This window comes from Betta splendens, chromosome 9 (genome assembly GCF_900634795.4).
Source record: "Betta splendens chromosome 9, fBetSpl5.4, whole genome shotgun sequence".
In the NCBI taxonomy this organism is placed as follows: domain Eukaryota; kingdom Metazoa; phylum Chordata; class Actinopteri; order Anabantiformes; family Osphronemidae; genus Betta; species Betta splendens.
The window spans coordinates 5,142,727-5,160,922 of record NC_040889.2 but is presented as its reverse complement, the minus strand read 5'-3'; the positions used below and the strand labels follow the sequence as shown (position 1 = coordinate 5,160,922).

Sequence of the window (18,196 nt, the reverse complement as noted above, 5' to 3'; positions counted from 1 at the left end):
AGGAGGAAGTGATTTGCTGGTTGGTGGATGTAAATTTACACGGCTGTGATTATTCTTTATCTTCCTCATTAAAGCAGCGGTGGAACAGCTGCATGAGTACACAAGGCAACTAAAGAAGGGAGGCACTCTATTGTGACTGAAATGATAAAACGCATAATTAGGCAGTCAATGTTGTGTTCCATCTCTCTCTTCGCTCTCGTCGCCCCGCTCCGTCTTGTGCTGATAGGTGCAACTTCGCGTTTCCTCCCCATTTTCAGAAATGATGTTGTTCATTAATGCGATGCAATGTTCGGGCGTGTGCACAACCCGATACCCCCCCCCCCCCTCCCCTCGCTCGTCGCCGCTGCCGCGTTTTGTCTTTGGTAATTTAGCTTTATTGGCTGGCTTAGCAATTTCATCCCAACACGGGTTCATTTAATAATGTATGCGTCTCGTCGTTCCTGGGCACCACCTGTAATTGCCGCGCAGTCGGGTGGACGAAGGCAGTCTGCGGTCGGACTGTGAGGAAGAGGACGGCCGGAGGAAGGATGATCCTCTACGCATTGTCTTTAAAGGAATAAGGTGTTTAAAGCAGGGCTGACATGCAATTAATCCTAACACTCTTACAGTCTATACACCACACTGAAGTATCGTAAATCCATTAGACCCATTTCTAACTAACGACAAAGTTGTTTCTAGTTCTGTGTCCACAACTGAGTTCTGATCTGTGTGTATGTTCATGCATGTGTGTACTGTCCTGAAACCCATATGCAGTCACCCTCTCATCTAATTGTTCCGTAAAGGCCCGTGAGGACAACTGTGGTCACAGGCGTCTTTGTCCTTGGGTTGGAGCACCACTGGCTCACCTTGCCAGTAATATATATATATATATATATATATATATATATATATAAATAAAAGCCAGGCCTTCTGTTAAGTGCACATGCACATTCCCTCAGTACGAGGACAGGCATCATTATCCCCACCCTTCACACCATTCTGTCCAGGGGAGCCTTTTAATCTCCTTGTAAAAAAAACAGAACGAAGCCAGAAGAATGAAGTGAAACAGAACTCGTCCTGCGGCGCCCGGCGTCTCATCCTCTGCTGCCGCGCAGGAGCAATTTTTATAAGAGCCGGTTACGGGGACGTCGCATGGCCAAAATAATATTAGTATGGTGGTGACAGGCAAGTGAAGGCAGGATGAATCTGTGATAAAAATAAAGGCAAATGAATACAAATGGTGTCTCCTTCACCTAGAGGGGGGAATAAATCATAAGTGGACTAATGTGGTGTGTTCTCTCCCCCTTGCGCTTCGTTGCGTTTGACACTTCCTCCCTCTCTCTCTCTCTCTCTCCCTTTCCGTTTTCATTGCCTTTCATTCTCTGACTCACTTCATCTGATTAAGTTAGCTACAAAGTGTCCTTCTGTGTTAATAACCCGCACCGGGAGGTGAGCTGAGGTATTTACTAAGCGCACTGTAGGAATCAGGATGTCGCAGGCCGAACGTGCCTTCATGTTTACTCCAAAATACGCTGGAACCTTTAAAAATAAGTGCGGTAATAGAACAGTGTATGCTTTTCAAACTAATGGAACGGTGAATCATCCTAAAGTTTAATTGGAGTGCTGGTTATGTTGAAGCCTCTAGTAGGAATTCAATTTTATACTGAACTTAAATAATAAACATTACAATCTTTTCAAGTAGGATCCAGCAAGTACAGTATTTAAAGTCCAACTTTGCTGCCGGGCCCCTTTTGGTGCCAGCAATCCATGCCTTAATCCACATAACCCCCCCCCCACCCCCCACCACCATCCATCTGTGTCCATGCGCTTGTCCGTCTAGTTAGTATGGATTAAAAATCTCTGGGCGCCACTCGGAACATGCAAAACACGAGGCTAAGCCAAGACTCGTAGAGTGGAGAGGCAACAGCTGCGCGTCTATCCGAGGACAGATTGGCCATTTTGAACGGCGACAGGTAGAGGAACAGCCGCGCGTGAGGTCGTACGAATGGATCACTTAGAGGAGGACAGAATGGGTACGTTGGGGGGCAGTCATCTAGCTTCACACAAGGCTGACCCGTGATCATGCCATAATTTGGGCACAATGCTGATTTCATGTAGCATATTTGATGTCCAGATGTATCAAAACCAAACATTTAACTCCAAACATAAGGAAAATAATAGTAATGGAGCCAAGGTTACAGATCCGGAGCCAAACTTTCTTGAGCAAACACAAACACAGCGAACCTGCTGCCGTCCTCCCCCCTGAAAAACGGATAAACTGTGGTGTAATGGGACCGGGCTGCACTGATTGGAGGGTGCAGAGGGCACGTCCCGATTGATAGATGGAAGGCGGCAGAGGTACAGCCTGGCGCCGGGTGATTGTGTGTTGCGTGCACGCCCGCCGGCGAGCAAACTGCGCTCCCCGCAAATCGCTGCGCGTCTAAAGCGAGGCCAGAGGTTCGGTCCCGGGGGGGACAACACTTTGCAGGAGCACTTAGCGCGGTTAAAGCACTTTAAAGGCCGGGCCTTTGAAAAAAATCTTTTTTTTTGACAAATGCTGACATTCGACAGACTGTAAAAACGTATTATACTGCTTAGTGGATTCATATCAGGCAATGAATACATGCATTTATTAGACATTCGCTGAAAATTCTCGTTACCTATACTCTTGAAAAACCAACATATTAAATCATTTTTAAGCCAGCACTTCTGTATTAAAGAATCTTCGGAGGAGCTTTTATCTAAACAAACTGATCTGAACCACAGGTGTCAAGTGAATGCAATTAACCACCATAGACTGCAGCACCCGTGGCTGTGATTGACAGCCATAATTGCTGTAAAGTGGACACTTCCCCTTGAAATTTAAGCCGGTGTCACAAGACAGGAAGAAAAAAAAAGTGTTCAGGGAACCTGCCAATTTCCTTGGAAATGGTCTTTGTAATTATACCAGTTGCTAAAAAGGTACTTTATTGCTGTAATGATTTATTGATGTCAGCCACTAAACGTAAAGGTTACCAGAACAAATCTTTGGAAAAAACAGATAAAGGGAACACAGTCACACAGTGAACGGGGCCAGGAAGGTTTTGTGCCTGCTTTGAGTTGCGCAAATAAGCCACAGTGACAATTACTGTATCTTTAGAGTTGCTGCTTTTTGTGTATTTCCTTAATAGCACCAACCGCCATTCGGAGCCTTTAAAAACAAGAGCCCGGCCTCGGTAGCGCCTCGATCTGTAAATGGACGGGATGTGAATCACACTCCGCAAACAGCCCTGGAGCTCAACGGCTCCGAGGCGGCGCAGACGAAGCGCCCGCCGCAATTAGGAGAGGGATCGATAGCTCACGCGTCCGCTCTTATCTGTCCTGAGCAGCGTCCCGGTCCACAGCCAGTAGCGTTCCACTCAAAGAATGCTAAGGCGCGCACACCCATGCATCCTCTGGACTCAAGCACTCACTAATCTCTGTTTTCCCACCATTACGCTCTGTCTGTTCACAAAGTACGTGCTGCATATTCACTGTACGTACACTAGCAGTTTGAACCGTGCCGGTCGCCCCCCGGGAGACGCGATGTCGTCCCCAGACAGCGACACAGTCAATATGGGGAGTCGCAGAGGGCCCGCGGGGAGCGGCCGCCGGAGGCCGGACGGAGACTGATGGGTGGAGACAACGAGGGCAGTGAAAGTGAAGGAGAGCTCACGCGCAGATGTTTGCGAGCGCAGGAGCGATGGATCCTGCTTCGCTGCCGAGGCGCGCGTTTAATCAAGCATTTGAAGCTGTCTGATGTTTTTTTTTTTTTTCTTTGTCAAAAACTTCTTCTCCCCGCTGGGACCCGACTTCGCGGAAAGCTATTAAAACAGAGCGCCGTTCGTCGAAGTGCGCGCTGACAGAGACATTTAGATTGGGAGTATTTGTGTGTCGGTCACTGCAGTTGTGTTTCTGTAATCTTGGGGATGTTTTAAAAGCTTCTTATTCAGGTGATGCCCATTATGTTTTCTTCTGTGTTTGTCTGCAATCTCAAAATCAATTATTCACTTCTGGGCAGTGATAAATACACATATGCAGCATGTGATATCTTTATTGTTGTCCCACAACCTATGGTCAAACATTGTTTGTGATTTTTTTCGTCCTGACTTTTTCAACCACATTGTTATCGCCATGGTAACAACAACAGAAGCTCTTGTGTAGCTGATTGGACTCCTGCTTGAGGAGAATGGAAGAATGCACCTCGAACTATAAACATAATTTTCCAAAAATACAAACAGATATTAACGATATTCAATGGTGTCATTTCAACTACAAGAATTATTTCCATCCTGATTTTCTGTGGATCGTTGACTGTGGACTATGTTCCACACTCCACTCTCAGCACTCGCCGCGTCTGAAGAGCGCTGAAAGTGCGCTGAAAGTGCTGCGGCTCATCTTCGCGCGTCGCTATCACGCCCTTCGCGCTGCCACTTGATCCCGGGCCCACGCGGCCCCGCGCGTGGACGCCGACAGCTCGCTCCGCCTCAGCTCATCTGGTTTTACAAGGCGAGCAGGTGTAGTTGCAGCTGTGTGGGCGCATGCGAGTGAGGAAACGCTGCGGACAGAAGGAAAAGGGAATACGTAGAGGACCAAACCCTCCGTGTACCTACATTCTCCCATGGTGCCTTGTTGTTGGCTGCCTTTAAATTTGTCCAGGGACAAAGCGGCGCTAGGTATAATCCACCTGCCAGTCCCGTTCAGCATCAGCGGCACTCTGGCAGGAACATTCTGCCCCCCACTTAAACACAAAATACCATCAGTGCGGAACAGTAGAAGCCATTCTCCTCTCCCGTCTTCTCCTCCTCCTCCTCCTCCTCTACCTGCTCCTCCTCCCGCTCTCCGGATGGCAAATGCAGCACCGTGGGTGGTGATGCAGAAAGACGGGGGAAGGAGACAAACTCGGAGAGGGTAAACAGACAGAAGGATACTTTGGAGGCAGGACGGGTATCAGCGAGAGAGGAAACGAGAAGGGAGACGGCCTTTTTTTTTTGTTTTCCTCCTCCCTCACCAGCTCACCGGCGGCGAAGGCCCCCGGGACGGAGCCCAGATTGATCGGTTCATTTGGATTGGAAAAGTGGATCTCTCCCCCCCAAAAAACTTGTTTCCTTCCAAAGCAAATGACAAATGAGCTATTGATTTGTTGCTCGCCACCCGGGGAGCGCGACGCCCCCCTCAGCTCGCATGATGGACCTCATAATGGCCGGGGTCTCTGAGGTTTACCGTCGCCGCCGAGTGACAGCTCTCACGACCACGCAACCCTGTTGTTATGTACAACGACAGCTCCGCTTGTGCTCACAAGCAACACAAAGCGAAAGTTGAGGTTGTCGCCAAGGACGGCGCGGACGCGGATTCAAACCTCCTCCGTATCCGTCTCTCCTCCGGCGCCGAGGGAAGTCTTTGATCAACGCAAATGGAAAAATGCACAGCGGTGACTCGGGCGATTGAACAGCGCAGCCTCGGGCGCACTTCCTGTACCCAGCGCCACCATAAGCCAGGGGTTATTGTTTCCCTGACCTTTGCTATTGATCCTTGCTGATCCTTGGAAATGTCAAGTTAAAAACTCCACAAGCCGGAGCCGCGCTCGCCGAAAGACAACAGCCACACTCAAAGGCACAAATACGACACAGCGCGGCCGAGAGGGGCTTTTATTAAACCCCGTGCCGCTGTGAACTGTAATTATCCAACAACATTATTGTGAAGCAAGAACATCTAATTATGGCAGCTACTAGTGTTGTGTGCAAATGTGAAATAATGCACAAGCCACTTATTCATCAGTCTGTTCTTCCGCGTCTTCATAACACTGTTCATTAGCATCAATGGGTTTCGCAGGGGAGATTACTTTATTGGCCGTTTCACTCAGAAATGTGTGAAATAGTCTTATTATAGATTCCTCCTACGTACACGCCCATACTGCATCGACTGGCTTGTACATGAGACTCTCAACGAGGGTGATATAACATCCGTCCTATGCTTGGCTCAAAGGCACTTTCATCCAGACACAGATTTGTTGCCTTTTCTCTATTAACGCTGGTTTCGTTAATAGAGATAACATTAATCATTAATGAATATTCGAAAAATCCACATTTTTGTGCATCACAGAGATTTACAACAACAAATTCACATCGGAAAAAAGTTCACTTCGATATCAACAATCACCGAATGGAAAAACAATTAAAATGCCAATAAAAAATGCGTTATATAAGTTCAGTACTTGAGTAAATGTACGTGGATTCTGCTCAAACAACCGCCGTCGCAGCTTCGCTTTATCGTCCTCCAACTCGAACACAAGCGGCACAAAGACAAAGATGAGGCCGCATGAGCTGGAAACGCATCAAATATCTGGAGTGAGAAAGTTTTAGCATTAATCTAAACTTGGCGGTTTGATATAGGGATAAAAAAAAGACGAGAAAAAAAAGCAAGATAAAATCGAGACTAGAGGCAGATTGGCCAGATTTTGATCTGAGGCTCAGCACTTTTCTGGCGAGGAGTGAGGGTGAGGGTGCGGGGGCCGAGGAATTGTGTGGGAGTGAGAACTAGATTGCTTCCTGATGCGGCTGCCACGCCGGGCCGGGGAGGAAATGACATCAGATGTCAGAGGAGAGGGGGGGGGGGGGGGGGGGGGGGGGGTGGATACACGGCTCAGCCACGCAGTACTCTAAATACATAAGTAATGTTCCTTGCGGTGCAACTAGAGTCCCGGCTCATTTATTGTCTCAATAAGGCTTGTCTGACGGCCTCTGCATCGGTTATCAGTCACAGAACCGTCTTAACTGGGTCAAGACCACTGGGGTGTGTGGGGGGAGGTGTGGGGGGGGGGAGAATCAGTTCAACCTCTCCCTCTCTCTCCTTCAACCCTCTCTGTCTTTGGAGCAGCGGTGGTGGCAGGAAGCACAGCTGGGGCCCCGTTATCGCTCACACTTAATGGAGAGAGGTCTCGAGAACTCAGAGTAGCAGGACAGATATATTTGGAGCGTTTATCCCTTGAAATGCGCACACGTGGCCGAGTGAAGGACACCTGGAGCACGGCGGATGCGCTGGAGACCAGTGCCCTTCCATTCAATTCAGGGTGTCGCACTGTACGGTTGAAATGAACTTTTGAAATCCAGATGTTATGGAGGATTTGTGTGTTAGAATCAAAGGAACACGCTAGAAACCAAGCACCATCCGCCTAACAAGGCTTGTTTCTAGCATCTTTAATTTTAAGAATAAGCCGCTCATTTTGTCACCATCTGTCGCAGGACTTCAATTAACGACGCAGACGTCTGTGTCGAGTTAAATCCTCGTTTTGAAAGGAGAAAGAAAAGGTTCAATTTTCAAAAAAAGTGTGTAGGATAATGAAGCCTGATTAGCCTGTGTTATTACAGAGAGAAAGGCGCCTGTAAAAAAAAAAAAAAAAATGAAATGAATCATGACAAAAGAGAGACGAAGCAATCCAATAAGAACAACAGAAGCCGCAGCTCAGATGAATGTTACGAAAAAGTGAGTGAAAGGTAATTTTTCTGTCCTTTTGAAAACTAAATATAGCTGAACGCGGCCTTTAAATACCACAACATGCATTCAAATGGCAAAAAAGTATAGCAAAAAAAAAGCGTCTTATTGGGAGAAGCATAAAAAGTTCAAATAATGAAAATACTAATATGGCGACTGTCCCGAAACTTTCTTATTAGTAACTGCGGCATTTGAGTGTTTATGTCATTGTCACGTCTTTATAACATTTGGATTTGTGCCTGTGTTATTTTCCTACATCAGAGTTTCACATTATTACCTGCCTGGCACGCTGCAGGCTCCTCTTTGTGAGAAGGTAATTAACTGAAGTCAGGAAGCGTTTGGATCCAAACACATCTTATTCTCTGTTACGATTTCATTTCGTTTTCTTGCTCTAATTATTAAATGATCACACACTGTAGCACCCGAAGGCGTCGAACGTCTCGGAGCTGCTCTGGGGATCGTCCCCCCCGCCGCCGCCGTCGCTGCCCAGCCCGGGGCCAGAATGAAAATGACACGGGCTTCAGGGAGAATGTCAAGCCTTAAAGGTTTGCATGGGATTATCTATAATAAATGCCATGTTCTATGAATATTTCACACGTATGTTAAAGACAACAACTCCATTGTCTTTACAAGTTGTGGTCTCTAAGGCACCAGCTAGAAATAATAAAAAATATGTTGGTACAGTAATTTTCAAACACTCCCTAAGGTTTTTGATAAAACTGGCCATATTTCGACTAAGAGGAAGTGTTGGCATTAACAGGGACAACGATCATATTCATAATATTGCAATCAGGTCATTGACCAAATGACTTGGAACTAAGATGTAATAACCACATCCAAGGGACACCGACCAGTCCTTTTCTAAGATGCCGTACACATAACAGCGATGATTATGCTCTTATCTGTTTTGGGGACTGTACGGAGTTGAATTATCATTCATGGTGTATTGCTGTTTTGCTTAATTGGAATTTGTTTAGTGGGCTTTGTAAGGGAGCAAACGGGGGAATAAACAGATTTATAGGGAGCTCTGCCAAGTAAAAGGTTATGCATAATTTAAGGCGGATTAGTTTGGATGTAGAGGTCAATAAGGCTAAATAGACAAGAATCATCAACATCCAGGAAGTAGAAGGGGAGCGTCGAGGGTCTCGGCCTTCATCAGCGCCATCACGGACGAGCAGAGGCTTTCTCACGTGCGTTAGCGAACGCTAAGAGCGCGTTTCCGCTCCCGTGGCCCCTCTGGGCTTCGTTCTACTTAAGTCTAAGTATGTCACTGTGTCATTCGTCATCAACTTCATCGCAGTCACCTTCATTACCGTCGGCCACATCATAATCACAGCTGTCATCGTCGCCACGGCGCCACGCCATCCGCTGTTTGTTCTTCACGTTTCCCCCTCGTCTCCCTTTGTGCTGTTTACCACTGTGTTCACTCAGCTGCTGATAATGGCAGGAGAGGCAAACGGCTATTTGCTTTACTTATTGGAGGTCGCCGCAGTCGGGCAGCAGCTCGGTCCTGGAACATCAGGAAAATATTAATAGTGGCCCAGTGTGTTGACGGGTTAAATATAGTGGCAGCTGCAGGGAAACAATAATAAAGTTGGATGTGGAAGCACAGCGTGGAGACTGATCCGCTGTCATTACAGTATCATTGATTCCATTTCTCTGCTTGTGTTCAATGTACTTCGGATTAAACAGGAAATATTCTTTCTAGAGGTTTTGCATGGGGAACTGTGTGCTCAGCAGCTGCTTCCAGGTGTTTATGTCAGGGGTTTACTATCCCCCGATTGATGCACTGGTGTCTCTGTGGAGGTGTTAAATGATCTCCTTCCCACAGACTCCTCTTCACAGTGACATATCCTCTGGCTCACGGTGTCTTTGGGCTTTCCTTTTTGTGTGTGTGTGTGTGTGTGTGTGTGTGTGTGTGTGTGTGTGTGTGTGTGTGGTGCAGGTCCACAAATCGGGTATTGCTATTAGCATCCCGATGTGAGGAAATGTCAGAGCACATCTGCAAATGCACGATATCAGCTCTACCTGGTACCTAGAATACACACACACACACACACACACACACACGCATGCACGCACGCACGCACGCACCGACCAATGGAATACAAGCTGGGAGGTACAACACGCTGCACATCCTGCCAGTTGTGTCCATGACGACACCATCGGTAAAGAGCATAACGGAGCAGGAGGATGCAGCTGGGGAGCAGCGAACATTTGGACATGAGGAAGCAAAGAACGCTTGTACTGTCACTGTCATGTTATTCAGGGAGAAATATGCTATGAAAGTACAGGCACAGAAGATGCAGCGTGAGCAGCATGAAGAGGTGTTTAGGTGCAACACAAAGTGTTGGTGGAATTATTCAGACCCAGAACCAAATTCACTGCTTCTTTGCATGTAGTGCATAACACAGAATTTCTGCTAAGCTACTTCACTTTATACTGTAGATCCAAGGACAAAAAAAAGCAAAGAGGGGTTAAATATAAAAGGCAACTTTTTTTTTTAATTAGGAGAATAGTTTTGTCTGTTCACATGAAACTAACATTGCTTCTTTTTTTCCAAGAAAAAGATCACAGATGTTACACGCACGGTGCTATAATATAATAATATTAGCGTCTTCTGCTAAGCACACACATGCACATGGTGCAGGACACCTACTGTAGGAGCCTACTGTACGTGCACGCTCACAAACACACAGGCCCAGGGCTGGAGATGTCAGTCAGCGTGCTACCTCATTATTTCTGCCTCTTGCAGCTTTATGAGTGCAGAGAAGCTATTTGGGACACACACGTTCGTTTAAAAAAAAATAGAAAAGAACTCTGGATTTTTTCAAAAAAGGGGCTTGACAGCTTTTAGTGTGCAGATCCTCATCAAGGCCGCCAAACGGGTGGAATAATCTTATGAAAATCAGGCAAGGCAATAGACTGGAAAGGAGCAAGAGGCGGAGGAAAAGAGAAAATAGTGAGGGTGAGGAAGGAAAACAAGGCAAGAGGAGATGAGCTGTGAGCAGAGGGCGGAGGGGTTGGGGGGGGGGGGGGGGGTTGGGGGTGTTGGCTAATTACAAAGCGCTGGGATTTATTTCTTTGCATTGGCTTCTTCTCTCACATCGCACTAAGCCTTCTCCTAATTCCTGCTAGGCTCGACTCAGGTTTAGGGAACATCTGCCTAGTGTAACCACGGCAGGTCAGACAGTACGGTTAATTATCCAGATAGGAGATCCAGTGCACAAAAAGAAAACATGGGAGGGGATTTTCCATGATGAAAGCACATTTCTGAGCCGTAACGGCGCTCAGCTGGGCCGCTTCACGCCGTCTTTAGTGCCGGGAGAAAGAGGAGATTACTCACACCGGGCGTGTGCGAGCGCACGTGGATGCCGGCGTTCCATTACTTACGCTGGCTGCTGTAGCGGCCTTATTCCCATCGAGCGCAATTAAGCGCAGTGCACGTCGAGCTTAAGTGGCCGGATCACTCGCGATAATTTTGTTCGGCGCTATTCGCACGTGCTCAAACTCTGCTGCTGTGACGATCAGTAGCTTTGTGTGTGTGTGTGTGTGTGTGTGTGTGTGTGTGTGTGTGTGTGTGTGTGTGTGTGTGTGTGTGTGTGTGCTGATTCTGCGACCCGCCCGGGCCGTATCTGATCTGTCCAGTTTGTAATTATCTCTGCACATCTTCCTCTTCGCGCCGTCTCTCGGCGACCACTGCGCCGCACTCATTACATCTAATCGGAGTGGTCTTTAGATCTAATTTCCTTCTTGTTGGTCCGATTTCTCAGCCTTGCTGCTGTCCTCTCCCGTCGCATGGCCCCTCACGCTCAAATACATACATACTGGACACGCTCATGCACCAGCCCATCCTTCTCTGGCTTGACATGGCATTAGGCAGAATTTATTGGGCTAAGATGCTGGCTGGTGACATGAGTGTGATCTACCATTTGGTGGGCAGATAAGTGTCCCATGGAGGGTGTAATAATGTTCTCCCCCCTCTTTCCTCCTTATCTTGTACTGATGAAACTGCAGCTGATACTATCCCTTACACATCACCATCCAACCGCTGCGTGTGTGTGTGTGTGTGTGTGTGTGTGTGTGTGTGTGTGTGTGTGTGTGTGTGTGTGTGTGTGTGTGTGTGTGTGTGTGTGTGTGTGTGTGGCTTTATTTTATTTTCATAGCGCCCTTGCATCCATTAGGTTTCAACATGAGCCACCAGTCTCACATTGGCCCAGCCGTGAAGTGGCTGATGGGTAACAGGGAGCGTCACCATCGGCTCAGACGCTGCTGGGAGACGACTCCGCTTGCTGGGGCGAAGGGAAAGGAGACAGATTAAAGCTGGGTCTTAGCTCGTCTTCCTGGTTGGCGATCGGCTGCAGCATGAATCACAGTAATGGGGACGGGTTGCGTTCTAACCCGAGACGACGCGCTCCCTTTCCACCTGTGAGCTTCTTTCATATTGGACGTTTAACATTCAGGCTGCAGCAATTTTAAATCGCGCTAAACTGAGGCGTGAAGTATTGAACCAAATTTTAAAAACGTTACCTCAATTTCGTCCTCCACCCGAAACAGAATTGTCGTAAACAATAATTTACACTTTGAGCAAATCCACCATAATCATTTCTCTATCAAAGGTCCAGCTGCCATCACCGATGAGGCTGATTCCTGGTTATTACTGTAACACTTGCTCATCCTCACGCTGTCCTGTGCATTATTCATTCCCTCATTGCCATTATTTACCAGTGGGCAGTATTCATCTTCATCAGCCGAGGGTCACCTCCACTGGGCGTTAACCGAGACGTGAAACAAAGCCCATTAGGGAATTATACAAGTGACCTTGGTGACAAATTTCATTAGGAGAATTTATAGTATTGGATTGAATAAGGTAAGTTTTATCCATCTTGTCCTTCCTGATTTTCTCCCCTGCCTCAATCTTCCATTTGACAGACATATACTGTAGGAAGAATCGTATCATCAGCATATAATCACACATTACAGCATACGTCATGCAACACCTGCATGGAACCAGGAAAGCAGTCGCTGCTGACGACATGTAACCGTCTCCCGGACTCTGGCGCCCTGACGCTAGCGTCCGTCCAGGCGAACTGCAGTGGCGCAAAAGCAATTCAACCTCAAGTCGCACGTGTCAGCAAAACGCGTCCAACAATAACAACGCTTTAGACGAGCGCCGGTTCCCCGGGCCGTCGTCCGTCGCGCTGACGTCGGGGTTCGTCCTGCTCATTTCCTCGCAGCGACAGATATATAGAGATTGTTTATGGTGAACACAGATTAAGACTGGGTACACTGGTCGCTGGTGATATACATGCGAGGATATGACAGCTACTGAAGGTGCCCTCGGGGCAAATTTATAGATATAGGAGCGAGCAGAACATGAACGATGCAGTAAAATGTGATGAATGCGTGCTCTGTCTGTTAAGTTTCCTTTCATAAATGCATAGGAATGTGAGCATAAATGCCTGTATACTGTACTGTGCTTACAGCATGCTGTGGTTTTTACCTCACCCTCACTCCCTGTTCGGTTCCATCTTCAGACGCCTGCTTGGCTTTTATTTTGAATAGACACAAACAAAGGGCTGTGATTATGCACGTTTTCCCATTACGCCAAAACTGCCTCATTACGCCACATTCATTACGACCATAACTTCGCCATTTTTCCTTTCTGCCTTTGTCCCCAACAGCCACCACTCTCGCAAACCGTGTTATGAAAACAAAATAATATTTGTTTATAAAAAAAAACCTTAGTATACTGCAAAATCTCCACGGGGTATCTTTAAAGTCTCGGAGGAGGCGAGGAGATTGTTTTTTCTTCTTCTGTATTTTGGAGTCGCGCCATCATTGTAGCTGTTATTAGATATTCGGGTGCTGATGGGCTGTTATGGCGGCACCATTTCACGTGGCACAGGTTTAATGTAAATTTCCGAAAGGCGCGCTGATGATTCATTCTGCCTCATTGCCTCTCGCAAGAAACAGGTGACTGCATTTGTTGTGTCTTATTTTCTATTTCTGGTAAATTGCTGTTGCATCCGAGGCAGCGAAAACTATTAGTGGCGCGTTAGCGGGGCTATAAAATGGCGACAGTCTTCATCAGGGCCTCCCAATTTTACTTTTGTCTGGCTCCAGGATATTTAGCTTGGCCGTTTGCTCCAACAAACACAACTCGTCATTGTCCTTGAACTAACATGGGATTGGTTTTAAATGTTGCTGAACGCATGGGGGGCTTTAAAACCAGCTGATGTTTGATTTTATTTACCCGACTGATCACATCTCTCTCCGTCTGTCTGATTCTCTCAATCTTTCCTTCATCTTTCACCGTCACCCTTTCCGTTCATATCTCTCTAATTGTCTCTTTACTTCATTGCTCATCTACCTGCACATCTCATCTCTGCTCCCATCCACCCATCTCTGTCTCCCCATCCATTTCCCTCCATTTATATGGATTTCTACACATTTTTCACATCTCCTCTTCTGCCGTCGTGTCACATCTTTCCCATATCTGTCTTCCTCAATCTGTAATTCCTCACTTCATCCTCTGCATCTGCCCCCTTTATCATGTCTTCACATCTGGTGAGCTTATTTCTTGCCTCTCTAATTGCGCTTTCTTCTTCTGTGTTCTCCGCAGCTGGCATTGTACGGAAAAAGCAGTGGTGCGAGATGGTGCCGTGTTTGGAGGACGAAGGCTGCGACCTGTTAGTCAATAAATCTGGCTGGACTTGTACACAGCCCGGAGGCCGAGTCAAAACCACCACGGTGAGCTCCGACTCTCCTTCGGACCCCCCCCAGGTTTCACAAACCCCCTCCCAGGTTTCTGTGTGTGTTCTGGCAGAACGGCACGACCCAAAATGAAGCGTTTCAAAATCAATAGTGGCTGAAATTAAACTAAGGACACATTTCAAAGGGTTCATATCAACTGTTACTGCACAGTGTCAAACATTAATAAGCTGAGTCATTGTACAGTATGAAACATTTCTGTGTGGGTCATTGCTCCCATTGTAAGCTGGCATACGCACCAAATGCTATAATATATAGAAGATATTCTGTATTAGATTGCATGAAACGCCAAAACATTAGAAACATTAAAGTAAAATTAACTCGATACCCACACAAGCTCAGTAATAAACAAACAGTATAGTAGATGACCTCTTTGCCTGCTGTGATATGTGTTGGTGCATCAGGAGTTCATTCCCATGAACTCGGGTTCTGCTGAGACGGCGGCGCTGCTCACACAGCGTATCGGCTCATTTCTGTCTAAGCGCTTAAACGCCCGTGTTCACGACACAGCAGCAGATATGATATGTTTGTTTCATCGCTTGTCTCCGATCTGACAGAGCGGCCGCGTGCACTTCTGGCACAGCGGGGCGACTTCATTCATTATTGATCCGCACACACAGCTGCAGGGCCGGTCAGGGTCTGGCACTGTAGTAAATAGCCCTGTTTTTACTGGAAGGCTTTTAATTGCGGATCAGTGACATCCTATAAGCTAACAGCTGTCAACACGAGTCAGCGCCATCAGATCTTTGAGAAGACTTTGAGAAAATATATAAAAATAATTATTTTAATGCATGTTCCTGGTCGAGGCACTTTTGTCCATCACCATCACCGACTTCTACTGTATACCTCACATCAGCTCATCAGTTGCTCATTCCCTTCACCCAACCCCCCCCCCCCACCCCCCCTCTCTCTCTCTCTCTCTCTCTCTCACATACCCTCCTCGGCCCATCGCTACCAACTCTACACGGTTTTGTTTATTTTCATGTTGCTGGCAATTAGCTTGAATTATGTTAATGACGGCAGCAGATGGGGATCCGTCGATTGTATTCGCCGCGATGCCGCCCCTACACTCATCAGGCCATCCTGCACCCCCCACCCCCACTCCATCCCCAAGCTCTCCAAGCCTCCTCCTCTCCACTTCAGCTCCATCTCACACACACACACACACACACACACACACACACACACACACACACACACACACACACACACACACACACACACACACACACACACACACACCTTCCCACGGCACCATCTCGCACCGCACACCCCTCCCTCCACTTTGACTCCGCCACCTGCTTCAGCAGCGATGTAAACACAGCTCCGCTCGCGTTGGAGCCTATAGTGTCGCCGCGTAAGAGGTCTCAGCCGAGAAGCGTGTTGCACAACAGGCGCGCACGCGGGCAGACACAACACAGCTGCCCTATCTGTGAATGTCAGTGAATGAACATTGGGGGCTGGTGGGGCATCATTAATGCATCTGTCACGATTTAGTCATCAGTTGACTAACTTGTTTATGCCTTCCTGCTGAAAGACAAACACACACACACACACACACACACACACACACACACACACACACACACACACACACACAAAACTGATAGACCACTCAATGCTGAACGGTTCATTATCAGTCAGCTGCTGCCACCCATGCTGCACCATGCATCTAGCTGCTTGGGGAGACTGAGGAGACAGCTGTTACCTGTGCCACTACAAAGTAATTATTGTTATCGGGACACACACACACACACACACAGGTAACATATAGCTGGATCCATTTATTATATCTGACAGATGTAAGAGCCGGCGTGTGAGCTGCAGCAGGTCGCGTATGGAGACGCGGCTGTCGCTGTACATTTGAAGGCTAATAGATGTGATACATGTGCATTCGTGGGCGCGTGTTAACATGTTCTCATCGCCGCCGGCCCCTCGCGTTGTCAGCTGTTTGCATATTCATAACCCGCGGACGGTGTACGTACTCTGGCCTACATGCACGTTCCCCGTCCTTCGCGGCGCGTCACTCATCGGCTTAGGCTGACAATATGCAGGAAGTGACAGGTATTACTTGCTCGCTTCATTGGCTACTTTAGGCGCGGTGACAGCTAGTCAAGCGGCCGGACAGCTATGTGCACTCATCTGTGCCTGCGCGTGCACGTGAGCGCGCACGTTTAAGCAGCTCTCACTGTCAAATATTCGAACACGCTGGAAACAGACTCAGGTCATTTCCTCTCCTAGGAGCGGACATATTGTTATTTTTTTAATTTAGGATTTACATTTTATCTCAGAGCTCCAATAATACGACATTCTGTGATTTTGCATGTTAAAAGTGCAAATGTATGTTAAAACGCATCTTTATGCAACAGCTCCTCCGGCTTGGAGGCTATAAAAAGCTGATTTGAGCTCCTGTGTCTTAAAGGCTTCCTCTCCTCAGCCAAGTGTGTTCTGACTGGCCGGTTTGCGAGTGTCTTCCGGGAGGGGGACCTACGCGCCACGCGGTCTCTCAGCAACGACCCGGCCTCAAATCCTCCATCAGACGCTGGCACATGACACATGCATCCATTTTACTTTGATGGTTTTGACTTCGCTTTGTTTACTTCGATCTCTGGCCTTGAATCACGCGCAACCTGGCCTCCGCATCAGATCCCAAACAGCGTATTGTGATCACATGTGGTGTTTGACGTGGACGGGCCGACCTTAGAGGACGTCCGCTTTCAACCCAACACAGATAAAAGTCCACTCGGTTCAGAACTTCACCCGACGGTTCTCCAAAGCAAACAAAAATTACAAAAAAGCTCTCGTTATCTGCTCCCCCGAGGGGGAGGTCGTGGGCAAAACAAACAATTTACCGCTCACCTCCCTCTGGTCCACTTTGAACAAATGGCCCCTTCCCCGCGGCTTTCCAAGGTTAAACCCAAACCGCGGCCACCGCGGCGCTGCCCAAGGACGAGCGTCGGCCGCACACAGTCCAGTGAGCATGTCCGACCTGTCCGTCAGGTGTTTGTGCGAAAACATCAGCGCAGACAAACAGACGCGTCCCCGGGGGCGTCTGACTAAGCCAAGTCAATCTGACTCAGCCCCATAAAGAGCTATTTTGGACAAATGTCAGCAGGCGCTTTGCGTGTATTGGTCCAATGTTGGAGAATTTGCGTTTCACTCTGTCAAACAGAAAGAGGGGATTGTTGTTGTGGACGACACAGCTGACCTCCTCGTCACCTTTAGTCGGAACGTAGCACCATCAGCGTGAGGTGCAAGGTCAATTAAGCGCCTCCACCCCTTTAAAAATAACCTCCTCACGTACTCGCTCCTGACTTTTTTCCTCTCGTTCCCCTTCAACGTGCCTTGGTCCCGTCTGTCACGTACCCGCTCCTCCCCCCTTTGTCCCCCCTTCGACGTGCATTTATCTTACTCTCAATCCGCTTTGAAGAGCACACGTTGTGCCCGTCACTAAAAATGCAATATGGATTTCTCCAAGACCAGCTCAAGAATAAAGGCACGGAGATTGATAAGTGCGTCGCCTGCTGTTGACAGTGATGCTTTGAGAGGCCGTGGTTTTATTAGGAGCCACATTCGAGAAGGACACATGATGATAAACAAATAGGTGCAGCTCTGACGCCACATAGAAACAGAACCAGCATCAGCACAAGAGAAGTTATATGAATGATATGTGATATATTTATTTTGTTATTATTCATATATGCATTACATTCTACATATGTGTCATCCTATCTCACCCTTTGCTGGAGATTCTCCTCGCTTACATGCGTTGATGCTAAGTGATTTGAATATACATCTCATCACACAGTTCCTGTGCCACAGTCAAACGCTGCCTCTCTCCCTCCGTGTTCTCTGGTAAAGCGATATGTCGGCTCCCGTAGCTCCTCTGCTCAGCAGAAACAGCCTTTCTGCCGCCGCCCCCCCCCAGAGAGGA

At 47.7% G+C, this 18,196-nt stretch overlaps 1 protein-coding gene across 3 annotated transcripts in view; it reads left to right on the top strand.

Moving 5' to 3' along the window:
• The window catches only part of tafa5a (TAFA chemokine like family member 5a), an 89,695-nt gene that overhangs the window by 64,773 nt on the left and 6,726 nt on the right, over positions 1-18,196 (top strand). For all 3 annotated transcript variants that reach the window (XM_029161758.3, XM_029161757.3, XM_029161759.3), the window contains exon 3: positions 14,114-14,241. In XM_029161758.3, the coding sequence (XP_029017591.1) occupies positions 14,114-14,241 (128 nt within the window). The remainder of the gene's footprint in view (positions 1-14,113; positions 14,242-18,196) is intronic.